The sequence below is a fragment of the Anser anser genome (genome assembly GCF_964211835.1).
Source record: "Anser anser genome assembly, chromosome: 9".
Lineage (NCBI taxonomy): Eukaryota > Metazoa > Chordata > Aves > Anseriformes > Anatidae > Anser > Anser anser.
The window spans coordinates 2,232,926-2,255,154 of NC_139729.1; the positions used below are offsets into that span (position 1 = coordinate 2,232,926).

Sequence of the window (22,229 nt, forward strand, 5' to 3'; positions counted from 1 at the left end):
AATTGGAGTGTTAGTGTGTGGTACCCTGCAGGAGGTAAATTTCTGTAGCAGCACACTGACAATGGCTAGGAGAAATGGGAAAACATGGGTTCCAGGGGACAGGGAGATATCCCTGGGGGAGTGCCTACTGACAGTTCTTCCTGAAGAATGATAAGAAATTGGAAAAATAATCCCAAAATTAGAGGAAATGATAAAAGAAGAAAATGGTTAAATATTGTGTATCAGTCTGGACAAAAGAACCAATTAAGGAAACAGCAGTATTTTGGCCAAAATACGGGTCTGGTGAAAATTCAGGCTTTAAATTTATATGTAAACTATAAGATTCCTTTTTTGGAGAAGAAGCCAAGTTATTCTCCCTATAATCCTAATATTGCACCGGTGGCAGCAGCAGTCGCTCCAGGAAGGGAGACAGGGGCTGTAATTAACACTGTCCCTACAGGAGGCACGTACTCTAGGCTCTGGCAAGAATTAGAACAAGGTAGAAGAGATATTGAGAATTTTGCCTTCCCTGATACTAACAGTACTAACACTAACTGTGTATCCTCTTAGGTGAACTCCCCCCACCCCCTCCTCCTTACCAGCAGAGAGGTTAGGGGTTTTAAGAAGGAGATGAAGTCTTTAATTGAGGACCCCATCAGGCTAGCTGAACTATTAGACCGGTTCCTAGGACCTAACTTATACTCTTGGGGGGGAAATTATGTCTATAAATATGTAGTTTACAGGGGAAGAAAGGGGAATGATCAGGAGGAGAGCTGCTATACAAGAATGGGAAAGAGCTCATTCTCCAGGGGTAATACCGGCAGGGCAGAAATACCTACTTGCTGATCCTGGCTGGAATAATAATAGTGTGCAACACAGAAATCATATAAGAGACTTGGGGTCAGAATGAGAAAGTACTCGGGGATGAATCCCGAGGACCCGGTATCCCAAGGGCTCTTGAAAGTTCGTTTTGTGATTAAAGCCTGGCAAAATACTTAGAAAAAGCTCCAGAAGGTGGGGGGATGTAGTGAACAGTCACTGGGGGACCCTCCTGCGGGAGGCCCTGAAGGTGTACATCAGGAGGGGAGATGAGAAGGAAAAGCAGAGAGCGAAACTAATGGTATTGACAGTGTAGCGGGTAGTGAGGCAGAGAGTTGGAGAAAGAGGAAGAAAATCTTCAGGGGGAGTCAGGGCCAGAATGGAAGGGAGAGGAAGAGAGATGAAGTAATGGCAGGCAAGGAAAGCTACCTGTGTTGCAGCCTGAATTCTAGCAGAGACAGGCTTTGATAGGATGTTTTAAGTGTGGCCAGGCTGGCCACTTCAAATAGGAATATCTGGAGTGGAAGAAGGAGGAGAGAAGGAAAATGGGATGAAATATAGTATACTGATATGTTGTTTCAGCATCCTGGAGGGAAAAAAAGCATGGAATTAATTTGCCCCTTGACGGAGCCTTTGGTGAAAGTACAGGCTGGAGAAAGATAAAAAGAAGTGTTAAAAAGAGTTATTGAAGGTGTTAAAGGTGTAGTATGTAGTGTTTGACAGAGCTGTTTGAAGTTGAATGAGCAGGGAAAGAGGACTTAGGCATTATCTAAGTAACAGTCTAGAAGTTTTGGTATATTTGCTGTGGTGTTTGATCAATTTCCCAAGTATCAGGGAGGGGCGGGACAGGGGGGACAGCCTGCTCCACCAGGGGCCTCTCCACAGGCCGCAGGGGGGCTGCGGCTCCGGTGCCTGGAGCGCCTCCTCCCCCTCCTTCTGCGCTGACTTTGGTGTCTGTGGGGAGGTTTCTCGCTCCTCGCTCTCTCAGCTGCTGTTGAGCAGCAGGTTTTTGTTTGTTTGTTTTCATTTTCTTGGATGTGCTCTCACAGAGGCACGGACTGTGTTGCTCATGGCTTGGCTCTGGGCAGCGGTGGGCCCCTCTGGGGCCGGCTGAAATTGTCCCTTGTCTGCCACAGGGAGGCTTCTGGATTCTTCTCGTGGGGGCTGCCACTGCAGAACCCCCCAGAACCTTGCCATTGAACCCAATACATTGGGGCAGCTAGGTCATTACTGGCCTGTAAAGTATCAGGGATTAAATTAACTGATGAAACCCTAAAAGTGACGGGGGTAGAAGGGGCTGGGATAACAGTGCCTCCTTTGGGGGGTACCAAGCTGAGACTAGGGGATAAAATGATCTCTGGGCAATTATTGTATGTACCCAAGGCAGGGACTAACTTGTTGGGAAGGGATTTGATGATGAAATCGGGCATTCAAATAGCAAATTGTTAGACTGGAATAACAGTGTTACTAATGGAGTGCTCTCAGGCCCTGAGAGCAAAGATAAATTCACCTCTGACTGGAAAGACCCTGAAATGGGGGCAGAAGCAACGATACAGATGGACAGTTTTACCTCAGGGGTTTATGGGGCCACCGATTTATTTGGGCAAGTTCTAGAACAGATTTTGGAGCAATTCCAACCTCCCGAGGAGGTATTACTGTTACAAATATGTGAATGATGGTTTATTGTCAGGACAGGATAAAACAGTAGTGAAGGAAACTACTAACAAGCTATTCAACTTTCTGGGAAAACAGGGCTTGGAAGTATTGAAAAATAAATTACCATATGTAGAAAAAGAAGTCAAGTATATAAGGCATCTAATGTCTGAGGGAAAACAAAGAATAAATCCAGAGAGGATTCAGGGAATTGTTGAAAACTAAGAAAGAACTAAAAAGTTCTAAGAGATTTTTTTTAAGGAATCAGGAGCCACGAAGTCTGAAGGAAAATGGATACTCCCTGATGGGAGAGAAATGCTGAATAAAGCACCAATGAGGTAAATATTAACTGTATTACATTAAGAGAGTCATTGGGAGGTGCAAGCAATGTGTGATGTTGTGCTAAGAAAGTATGTCTGTGTAGGAATATACACTTTAGTGAAGCAAATATGCAAAGGATGTACCATATGTCAAAAGGTAAAGAAAAAGGTCATCCGTAACCCACCTAGAGGGGGACAGGAGCCAGGGATTCGACCTTTCCAAAGTATACAGGTAGACTTTACTGAGTTACCTAAAGAAGGGAGACTTAAGTACTTGTTTGTCCTAATTGACCACGTGATTGGATGGGTGTAAGCTTTCCCCTCGGTATCTGCCACTGCGAACACGGTGGCTAAGGTACCACTGGAGCAAATAGTCCCTAGATATGGGATAGTTGAAAACATTGATTCAGATCAAGGAAGTCATTTCACTTCACAAGTACTGCAAGGATTAATGCAGGCCTTAGAGATTGAGTGGGATTTTCACACCCCCTGGCACCCCTCCTCTTCTGGGAAGGTAGAGCGAATGAACCAGACATTAAAGAAGCAATTAACTAAATTAGTATTAGAAACCCAGCTTCCTTGGGTAAAATGCTTACCTTTAGCACTCCTACAGGTTCAAACAGCACCAAGAAAGGATATAGGAATTTCACCATATGAGATGCTATTCGGATTACCCTATCTGGGCAGAAGGGATGAGATACCACAGTTCGAAACGAGAGAGTTTTCTTAAGAACTGTATTCTGGGGTTGTCTTCTTTGTCATCTCACAGGACCCATGGGCTGTTGGCTCAAACCCCACCTTTGGAATTCCCCATTCACCACCATCACCCAGGAAACTGGGTCCTGATTCAGACCTGGAAAGAATCAAAACTCCGGCCTGAATGGGAAGAACCATTCCAAATACTACTAACCACTGATACAGCCATAAGAACTGCAGAAAAAGGTTGGACTCACTATACTCGAGTGAAAGCACCCGTCGACCCTAGTACCTGGGAAGCTGTTCCTACAGAAGACTTGTTGAAAGTTAAAACCAAAAAGAAAAACCTCATAATGGACTCTGAGCAGGAAAAAAGCTTACAATTGTAAACTAACCTTTTATTTTCACAGGTAACTAATGAGTGTGACTTATGATTGAGAGAAAGGACTGGCCTATAGCGAATCGAAGTGCTCCCAAGGGGTTCTTGTTCTAGTAGTAGTGTACATGTATCTTATTCTTTGTATTGATAATTATTTGGAAACCTAAGGGTTAAAAATAATGACAGGGAAAAAGCAACTATTAATTTTGTTTCTAGTGATTGTAGGCCCTAGAGAAGGCCTTGGTCAATTGGCAACTTGGAAAAGGCATGACCAGATAATAGTAAGTCGGGATACCCCATCAAAATATGGGTGAATGTGACTAAGGGTTATGTACCACAATCCATCACGTTTGATGCTTGTGAGGTGTTAGCTTGTGGAGATTTAAATGCCCAACAGCAATTGAGCAGAGAGAACAAATAACTGGGAGAGATCCAACAGCCAGATTGAGAATAGCTGTATGGAAACGATCTTCTATTGCCATCAGAGAAAGGGAGAAACTCAAGGAGAAAACAGGAGAGAAAACAGGAGGCCCTCTTTGAAATGCAGCAGTTCAAACATTTGAGAATGTTTGAAACAGGGTATGGGGATGTGAATGCCTGGATAGAATGGGTCAAATATACTGTCCAGAGTCTCAACCATAGCAATTGCTATGCTTGTGCCTCGGGACGACAGATTGCCCAGATAGTGCTCTTCCCATTGGGGTGGACCAAGGATTCCCAGGGGATGCGATGTATGATTGCATTGTACCAAGAAAAGACTGCCTGGGGAAATGAGGCCTGTAAGTCTCTCTCTTTGCTGTTCCCTTCCTTGCATGATAGCAATAACAGGGTTCCCCCTGCATTCTCTACAGCTATAGGTAACCATACAGCTTGCCTCTCATGGCAGGGTGTGAGTGCTACCCGGCATCTGGGAGAATTTGCCTTGCGCACAAGGACCTTGAATGCTACCAAGAACTTGATGGGAAACTGTTCAAGACTTGAGATCCCCAGGGCAGATCTCTGGTGGTACTGTGGAGGGAAGATCTTATGAACCACCCTACCATCTAATTGGGGAGGCACTTGTGCTCTTGTTCAATTAGCTATACTTTTCACCCTGGCATTTGAAAGAGAAACATCACAAATACCCAGAAGAAGTAAAAGAAGCTTAGGAGTATCATTTGATGATAGAGTATACATAGATTCTATTGGGGTGCCTAGAGGAGTTCCCAATGAACAGAAAGCCAGGAATCAAATTGCTGCAGGGTTTGAGTCACTGTTCTGGTGGGTAACAATCAATAAGAATGTGGATTGGATTAATTATATTTATTGTAATCAGCAGAGATTCATAAATTATACAAGGGATGCGATAAGAGGTATCACTGAACAACTAGATGCCACCAGCATAATAGCTTGGAAAAACAGAATAGCATTAGGTATGATGCTTGCGGAGAAAGGAGGTGTGTGTGTGTGATACTGAGCAACCATTGTTGCACTTTTATACCCAACAATACTGCCCCGGATGGCACAGTAACTAGAGCATTGCAAGGGCTTACCACCCTTGCCAGTGAATTGGCAGAAAACTTAGGAACAGGCACTTCCATCACCGAATGGTTGGAATCTTGGTTTGGTAAATGGGAAGGGATGGTAGTGTTCATATTTACATCCTTGATCGTAGTAGCAGGAATTTTGACAGCCGTTGGTTGTTGCATTATCCCCTGTGTAAAAGGACTAGTACAGTGGTTAACTGAAACTGCACTATCGAAACAAATGACCATGGAGCCACCGCCTTAACTCAGATAAGGTGATGATATTAGAGGAGATGGAAAGCAAAGAAAGTGAAGAAGAGGAAGATATCCACCAAATTACACCTTAGAGAAAAGGTCTGCAAAAATCAACAATTTATAAAGAAGAAAAGGGGGGAACTGGGGGAATAAAAATGTTGTTTTTGCACAGGGTTACATTGTTTAAAGGTAAGGAATGTGGTATTGAAATATGCTTGCAGTGACAAGAAAGCTTGCAGACAACCAGAATCCTTAGAGCAATTAGGCGAAAATCACAGTGTCAAGTAAGATAAGTAAAGAAACATTACAACTTCCAACAGTAAAAAAGTTAAAAGAAATTTGAAAATTAACAGGCCGGCAACTGAAGGCCATGTATTGTCTGTGAAGCATCGGATAGATTGTGACCCTGGATTACCCACTTGAAGCCAGGGATAGAAGAATGGGGGTGTAAGGAATGGTCCAGCAATTCGTGCCACTAAGGGATTTGAAGGGTTAACATTGAGGCCTGGGTTTAGGTGAGAAGAGAACAAAGGGATTTCTTCAGAGAAAAACTGCTGACTCTGCACGGACGTGCAGTAACTTCTGACATCCAGCCAAGAGACCACTAGATAAGGAGGAAGAATATGAGCCTCCCCAACCGAGCGGCCCCCAAGAGACTAACAGAGACTGATAAGCAGGCGCACCTGGGAGGACTTCGGATTCGGGAAACCAATTATAATAACCCTGCCTCTTCTAGAAGTAGTAATGAATATGTATTAGCCTAGGAGCATAAAAACCAGCCGCCTTACATAACAGGTGTGCGTCCTGGTGGAGCAGAGACTCCCGGCGCACCCAGCGCTGTTTGCTTGCCTCTATTTGTTTAATAAATTGTAAACTTTGATTGTAATCCTATTTGGGACTCAGTCATTTATAACAGGGGGCTTGCTTAATCGTATTAATGATTTCTAAATAAAACAATCATAATTATTAAAGCCAGGAATGAAAGAATGGGTCTTGCTTAATCGCTTTAAAATAGATATTACTGAGTGTCTTTGCTTACTACTGTGCAAATTAACCGAAACAAGGAGTCTCGGGGCCCCTCACAGAAGACGTTTCCTGACAAAAATGGGGAACCTGTCTCAAAAACCAGCTGAGACCAACCTTGTGGTTTGGACAAGAGCCAAGAAGCAGCTGAGTCTGTACAAAGGCAGAGGGTCAGCTAGTGGTGATGAAGAGGAGTTATCAGACTTCATCCCCACGACCCCCCGATGACCACCACCAGAAGGCACTGCGCAGGTGCAGATGGGAGGAGTTTATGGAAATGACTTCTTGGAGCTAATTTTAATACAAAGCAGGGATAGGTTATGAATATATATAGGCATATTGGGAAACTTCATGCATATGTAACGTTTTACTGCATATAACCAAAGCAAGTTGCCGCATTAGGGTGCGCATGCTTTGGGAGCTATCCCGCACGTGCCTGGTGCCGAAATAAACCACATACCTACTGTATAACTTATTTGCTTTGAGTTATAGAGTTTTTCCATGAATCACACTCAGGGGGGAAACAGGGGAGGGTCCTGGCCATTGAAAAAGTATATAAACTGTGTTATGGAACTAGTAGGTGCGCTCCTGCTTGTGGGACGCCCGCCATTGCAATCGCGAATAAAATTGCTACTTCACTGAGATCCTCGCCTGAGCCTATGTTATTGACTACAGAGTGTTTCTCATAGAAGACATCCACCTGGAGGAGACACCTCCCTTTGACCCCTCTCCCTCAGCAGCGCCAATCTTGTGGTCCCCCCTCAGTGTCCCGCACCTGCGCGCCCGGCCGCTCTGCCATAACGATGCCGAGGGCGAGCGCCCTCTGGCGGCGCGGCGGGGCCTCCGGCGGGCGGGCCGGTCGCGAGATGGCGGAGAGGCGGCTGTGGGCGCTGCTGGCGGCGCTGCGGGCGGGCTGGTGCCTGCTGCCACAGGCCGGTTACCTGCACCCCGACGAGTTCTTCCAGTCACCCGAAGTCATGGCAGGTAAGGCGGCCCGGGGGGGGGGATGCGGCGGCGGCCCCGGCCCCGGCCCCGGCCCCGGCCCCGGCCCCGGGAAGGAAGGGAGGGAGGTGCCGGCGGCAGCCGCGGGGCCTCGGGACGCGAGGGGGCCGCGCCGCCGCTCGTGGGCGCTGCCCCGGCGGTGGTCCCGGGCATGGTCCCGGACCGAGGGGCACTAAGGCGGCAGGTGAGGCGGGGAGCTGCCGGCCCTGCTTCGGGCGCCCCTCTGCTGCGCCGCCCTTGCAGGCAGCGGGGAGCCCGGTGGCCGGCCCTGGTCTGGTTTCTGTGGCAGCTGCTGCCAAGTAAGCGCTGGCCAGAGCCGTGCTGCCCTAAGAGATGCGGTTCTGTCCCCGAAACTTGGTTAAAATTAACGGTGTGATCCTAAAAAAATCATGGTTGACAGTAGTCCCAAAGATTTAGGGACTGCGCTGCATCATGATGCCTTTTACACTAAGTTGTATCTCTAGTGCTGAATTACTGAATAAAATATATTATGTATGTTTGTTTTTTCTTTCTTTCTTCCTTTGTAGGAGATATTTTAAACCTACAGGTCTATTACCCTTGGGAGTTCCTTTCCAGCTCTCCTTGCAGAACAGTTGTTTTCCCATTAATGACATCTGGAGTTACCTACTGGGTGGTCAAGTCTTTGCAGCAGCTGAACATATGTTCAAGTTGCATCAACAGCTACACCCTTCTTGTATCACCTCGCCTTCTCTTTACAATCTTTTCTTTTGTACTTGACTATAGCGTGTATCGATTAGCTCCTTCCTGGGAAGCAGATCCATGGAAAGCGCTGGTACTTCTGGCTGGATCGTATGTCACTCTGGTATTTTACACAAGAACATTTACCAACACGCTTGAAGGACTTCTCTTTGCTCTTCTCTTGGTATTGGTTTCCTCCAACAAATCTGACAGCAGCTCAGTAAAGCCTACAAGCAGCCCTCTCATAGGTATTGTAACAACTGCTGGGTTTTTCAATAGGCCAACCTTTTTGGCATTTGCACTAATGCCCCTGCTTTACTGGGCAGGTTTAAATGTTGACTCCCAAAAGAGCATTAAAACTATCGTAAACCCCTTATTGAAGCTAATCACATGTGCATGTTTTACTGCCATTGTTTTCATAACAGCTGACACCTTATATTTTACCTCTGTGGGCTTAGACAACTTTTACAGCATTAAAAAGAGCAGCCTATTTCATGTAATAGCTCAATTGAATCACAAAATGGTAGTAACCCCTTTAAATTTTCTCAGCTATAATCTCAATCCTCATAATCTTGCGCAGCATGGAAGTCACCCACGAGTTACGCATTTTACAGTCAATGGAATAATGCTCTTTGGGATCTTACATATTCTGGCCATTGGTGCCGGTTTTAAAATGCTAAAGAAATACATCTGTCAATTACTGCAGGTCAAATCATACTACCGTGGGTCACCTAGGGTATTTGTGCATTCCGAGGGCCATCCAAAATTACTGCTGTTTTATTTTGTTCCTTTGGCATTCCTCTCCCTGTTCAGTCACCAAGAACCTCGTTTTCTCATTCCTCTCATCTTACCATTAGTCCTGTTCAGCACATCACAGAATAGAGCTATGAAGTGGAAACCTGTCATTATTATTTTCAACATTCTTGGGGCTTTGGTGTTTGGGTGGCTACACCAGGGGGGACTGATACCATGTTTGTTTCACCTGGAACATCTCATGCATTCTCCAGGGTCCTCAAACCATACAAGACATTATACTCTACTCTTTGCTCACACCTACATGCCTCCTAGGTCTCTGCTTAATATCAAAAAAAAGGACACACATATAGAAGTAATTGATATGGCTGGATCTGAAGAAGAAACCCTCTGCCAAACAGTAGGGCAGCAAGCAAAGAATTTTACCTGCAATGACTGCCATTTTTTTGTTATAATCCCTGGAACAGTCAGAGCCACAATTACAAAGTGTGGTGTCTTGCTCAAGAACGAGACTCTGATCTTTCCACACTTATCAATGGAAGACCCACCACAAATATCCTTCCTCTTCAGTGAAAATTGGAGAAGTCAGCTAGGACTATACATCCTTCAGCTAGGCAGAGATCATCAGAGCCCTTAGATGTTAGAACAATGTGATAGTTTTTCACTGCACTTTGACTCTGCACAAATGTGCTGTCAGACCCTCCTCGTCACAGTCCCATGCTCAGTATGGGCAGTGCCCATGAGCTTCCTGATTCTCTTCATTCCATTTCTTCATGCTTGTACACTCCTCAGGATAGCTAGCTCTCGCTAGATGCGAGTCATTCAGTCCCTGTGGTGTTTCTTAAGAACTTGTGTAATTTTCCGGATGAGAGAGGGTGAACTCAGAGTCCACAAAAACTGTGATTCAAGCTTAGCTCTTTTCAGGTGAGATATTCTTTAAAAGTTCTTACAGACTCAGATAGAGGGCTTGTGGACTGCGTTACTGATAACAGACATTAATGCTGCTGCTGCTGGAGAGAGGTCACTGGACTAGGCATAACCTCTTCACTCTCATTAGACCAGACTGCAGTCACAATATAGGCATCAGCATCATGATATTATTGTCTAAGGTGCTCTTAGGTGGTTCTGTCTTGAAAAGTCCCCAGTATTGATCTAACAGAATCTGATTTAGAACTCAGAAGATGCTTCAGCATAGACACTTATGCTAAATCCTAAAATCCAAGCATTGTTTTTGCCAGTTTCATTCCTGTGGAAATTCTGCACAAGAATTACATACAGCAATGTGAGGTCACTGGTTGATGTGACTAAGCCTGTCTGCTGCTTAGCTCCTGAAATGGGGCAGGTCCTTTTTGCATTCCAGGTGAGTGTCACAGCTTTCATTGCTCTTGGGTGGCTCTGTGCCCGGTGATGGCTCAATTCAAGGAGCTGAACAGACAGAAAACTGGCACCTTGGAGGGGCTCAATTCCTTTTATGCATTTGACCAGATGCATCTCTGAACTGGTTGATGGCAAGGTTAGAGGAGCAGCAGTTCTGTTGTAGGGGTGTATGCAGGTTACCAGGGAGGAGTCGCATTCCCTGTGCCCCCCTCACCTTTCAGTACCAGCTCCCAGCTTAGTCGGAATGATGGATCACAGCTCTGGTGCCCTAATAGAGACCAGTTTCATTTTGAAGTAGGATACCGCAGCATGACTAAACATTTTAGTTCAGAACATTTAGAACTTCGAATGCAGAAACATCCTGACCTGGAGGGAGATACTAATTTGGTACATTTGTAACACCTCTCTCTATGAACTGAATCTGACACTGATTCTTTCTGCTTATAATGGCAGCAAAGCTTTTTGCAGTTCTTCATCCATACAACTTCACATAAGACCTTATTTGCCAGTTTTTCAGCAGAGACAAGAATGGTTGATACCAGAGTCTAAAGGGAGGCTAAGAAAAATCCACATGAAGGATTTGCCTCTTATCTTCCAAATTAAATATTCAATCTAGATTTTTAAGGAACATCTCTCTCTCTCATAAAGCATTTTGTGTTAAAAGTCTCCCCTACATGCTTACTGTAAGATCCTTTATCCCTCATTACTGACAGGCCTGCATAGTGAAGGTGCATGTTTTTTGGTGAGGTAGGGGGAGGGGTTGTATGTGTGTTTGTACAGATGTCTCATCCAGTAGTGAAGAAGTTACGAAAGCATCATGACATTTACCAGCTGTATTTTCCAAGTTCATTTGCTCTTTTTCTTTGCTCTTTTACACTGGGACAACAGTATTGTGCCACAGCTTGTATTCCGCATCCCATTTACTGTTTCGAGCTGTTTTTAAACAGCTTTCTTTAAAATTTGAAAATTATTTTGAAATTTACTATCTCTGGCTGTATAAGCAGGGTAGATCTTGAAACTGTTCAGAGTTGATGAAGCACCAGTTCCATAACATGACACTTCCACCGCTCCACAGGTAACCTGAGATGGAGCCAGGAAGAGACTCTGGGCTACAAACACTAATTCAGAATGACATTACACTGCTTTTGTCTCACCTGCTACTTTTATCACTTGTACTACAGATTCAGGTTTTCCATCCTTGCACACAAGTCTTTGTTGGCAGGAAGTTTAATTTTACCAACAGTGCAGGAAACCATGCATCTCATCTGATTTGCAAGGTTCTTTCACCTGGAGCAATACAAAGACTGGAAGCCTCCCTCCCAAGTTAACTAAGCATCTAGGCAGATGGACATAGTAAACACACTGTGTGGGACGGCTATTTTAGTCTCATGGACAGTGTTAGAAACAGCAATGAGAGTAAAGCAGCCCTATACGTTACGTAAGATGAATACATTTTTTTCTCTATTTATAGTTAGGATAGCAGTATTTGGCCTTTTTTTTTGTTTGTTTTTCCCTAAATCCTTTTTGCTACCATGGACTTGAGGTGTGCCTTTAGGATAGCTACCAAATTCCCGCACCCACCTGTAAAGCAAGGCACTATCCTATCCATCACCACCATCCTCATCATCAAGCACTCTCGGAGCTTTTTGTATTGAAGTTGCCATACAAATGTAGAACATTACTGTTGTACAGACAGGAACTGTTAACGAATTCCGGTGCGAAATGTGGCTTTATTTCACGTTTCTTAATCAAGCACTTAAAGTGACAATGCTGACAGTATCCTGGTTGATGTTTAACGCTGAGTCCGTCCTCTGCGTGTTGCCGAGTCCTGTGGAGAGTGCGGGCCGGCGCTGAAGTAAGTCCATGGCAGCAGCTTCGCCTCGTCACGCCGGGGCTCCTCCTGTCCGGCGGTGGCGGTCCTCTCCTCCTCCTCCTCTTCCTCCTCCGGCCCGCCGGCGGCCCTCCTCCTCCTCCTCCTCCTCCTGCTCCGTCCCGCCGCTCACGGCTGGGCCCCGGGCCGGCCGCCGCGGCCCCTCCCGCCGCCGGGCGCCCCCGGCCATCCGCCGGGCGGCCGCAGGAAGGCGTCCCTCAGGCGGGCCAGGCCGGGGCCCAGCTCTCGCGCGGCACGGCGGGCGCCCAGCTGGCCGCGGCTGAGGGCGCTGGCGGTGAGGCGGGCGGCGGCGCGGATGGGCGGCGCCTCGGAGAGCTTCTGCACGAGCCGCGGGTCGCTCAGCAGCGCCAGCAACAGCCGCCGCAGCACCATGCTCGCACCGCGCCCGCCCCGGCGCCGAGCGCTCTCGCGAGAGTTGCCACCCCCTCGCCTCCGTCCCCGCCCCGGCGGCCGCGGGTCTCGCGAGAGCCGCGCCGTGCCCCGCCGCCGGCAACATGTGCTCGGGGGGCAGCCTCAGCATCCTGCGCAGCGACTCCTACGTGGACCTCAGCCAGTACCGCGACCAGCACTTCCGGGTGGGCGGCGGGAGCGGGGCCGGGGCGGGGGGTCACCTGGCGGCCGGGCGACGGGGTGGTCGGCCGGGTGGCGGCGTGACCTGGCGGCCGAGTGACGGGGTGGTCGGGAGGTGGGCTGCCCTGGCGGCCGTATTCGGGAGGTGGGCTGACTTGGCGGCCGTCCTGCAGGGCACCCGTTATGACCAGGAGCGGCTGCTGCGGAAGAGCTGCACGCTGTATGTGGGGAACCTGTCCTTCTACACCACCGAGGAGCAGATCCACGAGCTGTTTGGCAAGAGTGGTGACATCAAGAAGATCATCATGGGGCTGGACAAAGTGAAGAAAACCGCCTGCGGGTTCTGCTTCGTGGAGTATCCTTGTGCTGGGGGCCCTGGGTGGTGGGGGAGCTACTGAGCACAAAGTGACTGAGGTGTCCCGATGTGGGTGCCCTGTCCCTGGAGGTGCTTGAGGCCAGGCTGGATGGGGCCTTGCCAGCCTGATCTAGTGGGTGGTATCCCTGCCCTTGGCAGGGGGTTGGAGTTAGATGGGCTTTAAGGTCCCTTCCAACCCTGTCTATGATTCTGGGCAGCATGGCGGGTGGAAGGCAAGGGCCCTTAGGCTCCATTCAGCCTGGTGCTTCAGCCTGGGCTCCGGCAGGCAGTCCAGCTCTCCAGGAAGAACCTGTCCTTGGTGCCCAAGGGAAGGTGGGTTCCTTTAAGTGTGAGCACGTGTCTGAGGGTTTTTGTTGGTACATTGCATGGCTGGTGCATTGGCTTCGGCCCAAAGTGTCACTGAGGATCGCTCTGTTATGCTGAGGTGATGGTGGTTGGATGTGACAGGAACACGTGGGGATTCTCTTTCCTTGCTTGGTAACATACCTTGGTGCTTCAGAGGGAGAGTGTGGCTCCACAACTTGATCCAACGTATGTGCTTCTGACATGCTTGCATTCCTGCACATTACTCTGATTTAATGTTAGTTTTCTTAGCCCCTGTAGCTTCGTAAATGGCAGGCACCTTTAAAAATATCTGAGCAGGAACCTGATTCAAACAAATACTTGGTTTTGCAGCTCATGGGATATATTTGTTCTTTCCACATGCTGCAATTAGAAGCCTGTTTTTTTTTCTTTAACTTACTCATAAGATATTATGCAAGAGGAGATGCTGAAAATGCAATGCGGTACATTAATGGAACCAGACTTGATGACAGGATCATAAGGACAGACTGGGATGCAGGCTTTAAGGAGGGTAGACAGTATGGTCGTGGAAGATCAGGGGGCCAGGTAGGTTGTTGTACAGTCCAGTTTTTAAAGGACTGGTGATTTTGCAAAATAATTGCTATTTGAATTAACACACTCAGAACAACTTCAGGTTTGTTGTTAAAGATAGTAATATGCGTTAATTCTGAAGACATTTTGTCTGTGGTGATGATATCCACTAAGAATATGTAACTTTTTTCATGTATTTATTTCACTGAAAGTACTTTTAAAAACTTGTCGGCTGTCTGGTGTAATGAAGCCCAGAAAATGTGAGACTGTCAAGAACACAAAGGATGGCACTTAGCTTACCTAAAGTTGAACAGGTAGCAGATGCTTTTACTGCTGAAAAATGAGACTAGCCACCTTCACTTTGTCTGTCTTGATTAATTATGCCCAATTCCTTTAAAAAGGAAATTTGTTTATGTGGTATTGTGGGCTTCTGCATGACACACTTTGCCTTCTTTTTTGTCTTCTCAGCTTTTGTGGACACTTAAATACAGTGGTCTCAGTTTGGCTATATAGTCTGATGGTGTAATAGTTCTTGAGAAATAGATAGTCTTATGGTGCAGTAGTTTTTCAGAAAATATTTTTCTTTATATTTTTCACAGACTTACTTTTGTTTGTTTTTTTTTCTCCTTTGTAAGGTCCGAGATGAATATCGACAAGACTATGATGCTGGAAGAGGTGGCTATGGCAAAACCGTTCAATGCCAATGAATAGTAAATGACTCATCGGCCTCGCAGGAGAACTAAATCTGCATTGTAAATGTCACGAGGCACAAAGTAGGTCTGTTGCACACAAATTTAACATAAATAGAATTTCACAGGAATATTCAGTGTTCCTGTAATCACATAGAATGTTCAATATCTCTTCCGTTTTAATACCAGGATTCAAAGAATTGCAGAGTACATTAATACAGAGGACCTGGGAGCAAGGTTTTGAGCAATAGTATGCATGAGACTTTGGTCTCTGGAAGTTGCTGTAACTCTTTTGGAAGAAACAAAGGTTTAACAGTATGGTGCTTTTCTTTTTCCCTGGCAAAAACTTGATTATTCTATCACCGGATTTTGTTTACATTAGTATCACAGGGTGGAGAGGGGTCATAAAGGAAGATTTATGCGTGTTTGAGAGATGAGAGGAAAAGGCAGGACCTGAACAGGAAGTGAAGTTCCGGTTTCCAGGGAATACTTAAAGATTTTCTGAGATTACTGATTAGCAGCCTTTTACACTGATGCAGTTCCTTTGTGGAGTTAGCACACATACTTGAAGGGCCACAACAAAGCAATTCAGGTTGAGCCCAGGAATCATAAAGTGAGAAGCAAGCCTAACAGGTAGGAGAAAACAGACCCTTTCAGTCTTCTACAAAGAATAATGCGATTGCATGACATGGCATGATTCAGAACCATTTTGCTTCATGGGATACAGGGAATAGCAAGTGCAAGAATTACACTACCAGTTATTTTCATAGTTGGAGTAGTACTATTTTGCTCTTCTCTGGTAGCTCTCTACAGCCTTACTGTTTGAGGAACAGTATCTTTCCTGTGACTACAAGGGTGGCATGGAACCAAGCTTTTACAGTTTACCCCATCCCTGCTCCCCCCCTGCCCTGGTCAAAATGGGGTGTTTGGGGAACTGTATGTATAATGAGAAAGTTTGTTCTCAAAATAGATTTTCTGTTTGAGAAAGCTGATTGCAGATAAAGGTAAGAATAAAAGTTAAACAAACAAACAAAAAAATGATTGATTTGGTGAGGAGCCTTACATTCTTCCAAGCATGTGGTAAGACTGGTAAAAGAATTGCAGGACTCTAAAGGTTTGTGTTTGTTTTTTTTTTATCTTCTGGATCTTACTAATACTGCCAGTACATGTCTACAGTACAATATCCCATGACATAGAAAAAAAAATTAGGATCCCAGCAGGTGTGAAATTGAACTGCTGAAATGGTAGGGTTTGAAAGAAACTGTTACAGGGTTTGGGATTTTTTTGTTTTGCCTTTTATGGACTTCTGAGTTCTTTGGAAACTGCAATACATCAAGTTTTGTCCAAATGTAGTGTTGTCCATGACTTCTTAAACTCTTCTAAAATATCAGGTGTGTAAAATTTGACCGTTACTAATTGAACATGTTGTTGGAAATCTTGATGTGTTTCTATTTTACAGTTCATCAAAACTGTGACTGTAAATTGGAAATGCAGTGGGGTAGAATGGTAGTAAGACTCCTTTCTTAATAAGTGGGTGGGCTTTTTTTGCACAATAGTAAAACTAGATTGCATAGATTAAAACTAGATTTTCAGAATTACTTGATGCTGGTCTGCAAACATGACTGAACAGGTTGTCTTTTTCTATATATTGCATTTGATGATGAGCTTACAGCCTGTAATCTGCTCTAGGAAACCTCTGAAGTTTATTTTTCACTGTACCAGTTTTGTATGAAAATCTGTGTTAACAAAACTCTTAAGTCACTTTCAAATAAAGCTGCAACACTAAAGTGGATTGTTATTTCTTAAAATGGAGTCAGTGAAAGAAATGAGCTATATTCGGACTCTTGCCCACAACCATCATTCTACTATCTTTTAAGATGGAGAGAGGGAATATTCCTTCCCTTTGACTGGGTTTTGAGTCTTGTTCTGTTCTTAAGTGAAGATGTTTGCTTAATGCTCTTCATTCTGGTATTTTTTGGGTTACAGAACAGAAATGAGTTAATAGTATTTAAATGTATGTGAAAAATAAAAAACAGAAAATGAACCTTACTCTGCAGTGATTCACCAAGCACCACAGAATGCAAACGAGCCATGTTACCTTCCTGAGAGACCTGCTTTTGAGATACATAAGCTTAATTGAATAAAGCATGCCAGTAGGCAAGGGCTGATGCACACCTGTTCAGTTTTAGGTGGTGCTGTGTTTAATGGTCAATGTTCGATGTGGTGACTAGCAATGTGAGGTAAGTCTTAAAAAAGTTCACATCTGTTATTATTGTAGCAATAATCTCAGAAACTATACAGCTTAACAAATGAAAAACCACGAGTAAGTCTCTAGAAAGAAACCTCTGTATGTGATACCATAAGAAAGACAAATTCTTGTTTTAATCGAATTTGTTTGGATCAAGCAATATCCTTCAGGAGTTAGGTGGTGTCTAATAAAAACATCCCGTCTGTACTTCTGGCTGGCTTGCTGAATACAGTAACAGTGCTATGTGGCTGTGACTAGACAGCATGCTTGAAGGGGCTGTGCTCTGTGTGTTGTGTTTGTTTGGAGCAGCAGCTCTGTTACATGTCTGTCTGCGTTGTACTGAATAACATTTAGAAAAGGCTTAGAACTTCTGACATTTGACTGCAGTCCTTATAAGAAAAGCTAAAGCCTGTCTTCGTTAGGGGATCCTGATTCTCTCTTGTTTTGCCTGGTGATTGGGAAGCCAGGTGGTTGGAAGTGACTTGATTTATTCCTGACCTGTTTCTAATGAGATGGTGGGGGAAGGTTATAATGAGTTAAAATGATTTTATATTGCTTTTTATTAGTAGTATGAGGCTTTCAGATTTTTGTAATATGGAAGTAAAAAGTTTTAATGTGAGGTCTTCTATTTGGAGAGGTATCAATCAATGGGATTTAAAAGCACACGGACATACCGTGTAAAGTCTTAGTATCTCAAAAGAAGATATAGAGGAAAATGCTTGAACCTGGTTTGATTTTTGCATTCCCCGATACAAATCAGGCATGGCTCTGCTGAAGCTAGTGTTTTATAACTGAAGTCGTAAAACTTCAATGTGGGGCTTGGTTAGTTTTCTAACATGCAAATTCATTGTGATTAGGTTCTCTTTTAGAAGTGCAGACTCTCTAATTTTTTTTTTTTTGAGAAGATAGTTCACTCTGATTATATACACTTTCACAGAAATGTAAGCTATATTAGCTTTTCTAAATACTTGTTCATCATAACTAGGTATGTTCATGGAAATGTATCTGTAAAGTAATACAGCAGCTGAGGCCTAGGAGTGGAAGCTTAGACACATTGATGAAAGAGGGGATTGTTAAAAATTAAGGTACGGATGGCTTTGGCCTCTTCTCTCTTGTAAAGACTCACTGAAGGTTGATTTACATGCCTGTCTTCTGGCAGTTCCTACTTAACATTCCATCCAGTTACATTTTATTTTCTGTAGCACCTTATAGTTAAGGATTGGGCAAAGTCTCTTACGTTTCATTCTAATTTCTCATTGAATGATCTAGGTCAGGAGAGTCCATAACTGTAGCATTTGTATGTTGAGGGTGTGTAACTTCCTGCACTCAATGTTTGTACCACGAAGGTTGTGAGGATGTGTTGCGTCCCCGTAAGTTGAACATGGTTACAGGAAGAAGACGGTTTGCTGAACTCCTTCTTAAACCTCATCCTGAAAGAAAGAGAAACTTGTTCTTGTGTATGTGTTCCACAGTTTATGAAGATGATCTTTCTGCCACCCTGCTTCCCAGCCTACTTTCAAAGACAAAGATGCACTTTACGTAAGTGAATGTTCTCCAAGATTATTTTAGATTCTAGCTAAAGACTGGGAGACAAAGGGGGAATTGCGTATCCAAACTCTTCTTTGCAGCACTTACTAATTGGTATGTTTGGATCTCACACAAATCTTTCCCTTAGCAGAGCCATGAATTTTGAATTTCAAACATTTGACGAGCAGCAGAAGGAAAATGCCAGATGGCTCCCTCTAGTGACCACAAAATTAGTGTGTGCTTATTTTCTGACATAGCCCACAATTGCTGAAAGCTGTTTTGCACAGCATGCTGCGTGTGGTACTGTCTCGTGATTTTGCTTTCTTTTGTGTTGTAAAAGTGGACAAAAAGCCCCGCTAATTTTAATCTGTAAACCTTCTTTCAAAGTGGGAGCAACTAAAGGTCAAAACTGTATCCCATTGCTATTTCTCTGATAAAGTACAACTGTGTTTTTGGTTTTTTTTATTATAATGTGTTTTGCTATATTCTTATATTCAACACAAAATTGAGAAGTTGTGATTGCTTCAAGCTGGCTTTACTTCCTGTAGAACAATATTGGTTCGGTGTGGTGTCCTGGAAAGCAGATGCCCACTTACCTCTGTAAATTCAGCCACAAAATTCCACTCCCCTGTTCAACAGACCTGTTCATAAGGGTTCAGTCAAGACACCTCAGTCACCTCCTTCCCACACCCATAACCCTTGAATGCGATGTGCAAAGTTTGTATATTCTCCAACAATTAAGTTCAATAGGTTTTATGCCAGTTGATGTCCATGTAAGGGCTGTGGGATTTGGTACTGGAGGAAGAGAAGACTTCCTGATCTGTGGTTTGTGATATGACTCAGTTCTATGGATTTTGGTGTGTATATTTGTTAATTACTTAATATGCAGTAGTACATTTTCTAGTTTAGTACATCTGAAAGGCTGCAACCAGTGTGGACTTTATATGGAATACCTTCAGGGACTTTTATTTTCTTCCCCTCCCCTAGCAACCTCCTAAAATTTTGCCAAAAGCACTCCTATGATATTAAAGGGAGGTTTGACTATTATATTCCTAATCCAAGTTTTACAACCTCCTACTTACTACACTTGCTATAACTGTGTTCCAGCAAATTCATGTGTGCCATAAATGTATTTTTCAGTCTCTAGCAGGTTATGAAATAAATAAAGTTCTGTACTAAACATAAGGTAAATGTATGTAGCTTGTCAAGGTACCAGACAGGGTCTTACATGTCAAATTTGCTTATATGGATTTAGAATAGTCCTTCAAGCACTTTGCAGACTTTAATGTCCTTAGAGTGTCTCTCTGGGAAAGTGTCCTTTATGTTACATGCTTTTTTGATCTAAGGCATAAGAGGAGTTATGCTGAGTGTTAGAGAAGCCTGTGCTGGTTGAGGAGTTGAACCTCTTGATCTCCTGCATACAAGACGGTCTTTCCTAACTGCACAAATGTATTTCATGACACAGTAACGTGAGTGTAAGGAGACCAAGAAAAACGTGCAGTACAGTTCTCACACATGATTTGGAAAGATGAGCAATGCTTGCAGGTTCAGTTCTTTTAACCCATTTTTTCAAAATAAATGTCTTAAAAATGAAATAAGGTTCTAGCAAACTGAATTCTCTTCATGCAGAACTGGCATTACGTGCTTCATTTTAGTACCTTCCAAAGTAGTTGCAGGCATATATGGTACTGCGTCTGATAGTACTGACATACCGCTATATAGGCTGGGATCAGTTGAGTCAAGCCTATGTTTACAACCCTCTCCTTTCACTTCCATCCCTGGAGCACCTCAGCCTGGATTTCCAGTGGCTGCTGACAATTCACAGTACTCAATGTGAACAAAAGCCCATGGAGGGGCTTTTCACATGTATCCATCCCTCTGCAGGTTGGAGAGTCACAGTGCATTTCACCTTTTGTGTGGTGGCTAAATTTGGCAGAAGCAGTAACCTAAGAGTGCACAACTGAATGTAGATTTTGTTCTTCTTGTGTGGAAGCCAAATATGAGTTAGTCCTGTGTTAACGGTTTTACTCCCTTGAGTGTACAAGAGCAGATAGGTGCTTTTGAAACCCACTTGACTGTTCAGAAAGAGCAGCAGTTCTGATTGAACGTTCCTCAGACTCCCAGAAGCTTTCTCTTCATTCTCCATTGCTCTTTGTTGCTTACCTAAAACCTGCTTGTAGTTTATTCTGTTCCCTTCTAAGGAAGTCCAGACAAAGCCAGCTGCTTCTGCCCTCACAGGAATATCTACCACTTTCTCAGAGCCTGGATGAAGGGCTGAATCAGGATTTCAGAAGCCAAGTTGCGTAGTAAGAAACTGAAATAACTATAGTCGAGAAACTGTGAGTTAAACATTAGTCAGTGACTGGGAAAATCATCTTCAGTGACTTGTGAATGAGCGTGTTTTCAGGTATAAGACTATATCTTAAGTTACTTTGTTGTTTTTAATTTCATTTAAGTTAGAGGTATCTTTGACTTTTTTTTTTTTTAGGGAGGGTCATTTATTGATTCCTCTGGGATCAGTATTTTTCAATAAGGTTCCCCAATTCATTTCAGCTATGATTAAAAGACACTTTTTCCTCAGCACAATTTAAAAACAAATGGAAAAAAATGCTATTTTGTTATTTCTCCAATTACATGTAGCATAAATATCAACGTAATTTAGCCTAATGGAGTCATTTGTAACTAAGTTTCTGGACATTGAAATCTTTTCCCATTGGCACCAATCTTTCCCCGCAAGCCAACAATTTAAGAAGGAGATACTGATATTGTAGTTAAAATAGGTAAGAATGTATTAGGCATTAGAAAGCCATACTTGTCTTCAGATCTGTGACCCACATTTAGTTTGAATTGCATTAACTTGTGTCGGTTTTCTGACTTTCTTTTATTAGTTTAAAATAACAATCCTATTTTTTTGTGCTGTGTCGTTATGCTTTCTGTATGGGAAATTTTTCTCAAGTTAATTTTGCTACTCTGTTCACCTTAATTTAATTATAAATTGGTGCTTTTTGTTGTGTGTTTGGTTTTGTGTAATACCACTGTTTTGCAACATTTTAAATTGCTTTTTATGAAAACAAACCAAAAACCCTGTCAGCTTGTCATGCTGCCACAAGATGTCATGAGAAGGTGTGTCTCACTCCAAGATGCTCTGAGTCCTTGGCAGTCAGATAAGTTGAGTGGTTGTTCTGGAACGACGTGTTCTGAAAGCACATCATTTCACCATGCAGCAAATGCAATATCTTCTCTTCTTGAAGAAATTCTTTTTCATATTTGGACAGTCTCCGAAACAAGAGACTGGTGACTGATTTAGTGATCTTCTAAAATACCCCAGAGTAACAGAGGTAAAAGTGCCTTATTGCTGAGGTGTAGCATGCTTCATACCAGTGAGCACTGTAGAACTGAAGAAGGGTTCTGCATGTCTGGTTGGGAGGGCGACACTTTGCCTACATAGATATTAAAAAGTGAAAAGATTCCTCTTCGTGATTCCAGAGTAATCTTGGAAAAGAATGGTGGGTTTAGTTTGTATCATCTTTTGTGTTTACTATCTATGTAATCAGCGTGGCTCTCCTTGTTGATAACAGTACTGGATTCTCAGGAA

General features: G+C 43.9%; 3 protein-coding genes across 3 annotated transcripts; 2 read left to right on the forward strand and 1 right to left on the reverse strand.

Annotated features, from left to right (window-relative positions):
• The first annotated feature begins 7,466 nt into the window (after positions 1–7,466).
• PIGZ (phosphatidylinositol glycan anchor biosynthesis class Z) lies at positions 7,467–11,642 on the forward strand. Its single transcript, XM_083847763.1, has 2 exons — positions 7,467–7,613; positions 8,159–11,642. Exons 1-2 carry the CDS (start codon positions 7,496–7,498, stop codon positions 9,718–9,720), a joined length of 1,680 nt encoding a protein of 559 aa, XP_083703889.1. The 5' UTR covers positions 7,467–7,495; the 3' UTR covers positions 9,721–11,642.
• A 528-nt stretch (positions 11,643–12,170) lies between these two features.
• NCBP2AS2 (NCBP2 antisense 2 (head to head)) lies at positions 12,171–12,756 on the reverse strand. Its single transcript, XM_083847774.1, has one exon. The coding sequence runs from the start codon at positions 12,721–12,723 to the stop codon at positions 12,460–12,462; it is 264 nt and encodes an 87-aa protein (XP_083703900.1). The 5' UTR covers positions 12,724–12,756; the 3' UTR covers positions 12,171–12,459.
• An 11-nt stretch (positions 12,757–12,767) lies between these two features.
• Positions 12,768–16,646, forward strand: NCBP2 (nuclear cap binding protein subunit 2). Its single transcript, XM_083847770.1, has 4 exons — positions 12,768–12,926; positions 13,095–13,276; positions 14,047–14,185; positions 14,806–16,646. The coding sequence occupies exons 1-4, from the start codon at positions 12,846–12,848 to the stop codon at positions 14,875–14,877; spliced, it is 474 nt and encodes a 157-aa protein (XP_083703896.1). The 5' UTR covers positions 12,768–12,845; the 3' UTR covers positions 14,878–16,646.
• The last annotated feature ends 5,583 nt before the right edge of the window (positions 16,647–22,229 follow it).

What these genes read in the sequence shown, in the direction of transcription:
- PIGZ (XM_083847763.1), top strand. Translation starts at nt 7,496, where the DNA reads ATGGCGGAGAGGCGGCTGTGGGCGCTGCTGGCGGCGCTGCGGGCGGGC. An exon ending in GTCACCCGAAGTCATGGCAG is followed by an intron (nt 7,614 to 8,158) that starts GTAAGGCGGCCC and finishes CTTCCTTTGTAG; the next exon opens with GAGATATTTTAAACCTACAG.
- NCBP2AS2 (XM_083847774.1), bottom strand. Translation starts at nt 12,723, where the DNA reads ATGGTGCTGCGGCGGCTGTTGCTGGCGCTGCTGAGCGACCCGCGGCTC.
- NCBP2 (XM_083847770.1), top strand. Translation starts at nt 12,846, where the DNA reads ATGTGCTCGGGGGGCAGCCTCAGCATCCTGCGCAGCGACTCCTACGTG. An exon ending in ACCGCGACCAGCACTTCCGG is followed by an intron (nt 12,927 to 13,094) that starts GTGGGCGGCGGG and finishes GCCGTCCTGCAG; the next exon opens with GGCACCCGTTATGACCAGGA. An exon ending in GTGGAAGATCAGGGGGCCAG is followed by an intron (nt 14,186 to 14,805) that starts GTAGGTTGTTGT and finishes CTCCTTTGTAAG; the next exon opens with GTCCGAGATGAATATCGACA.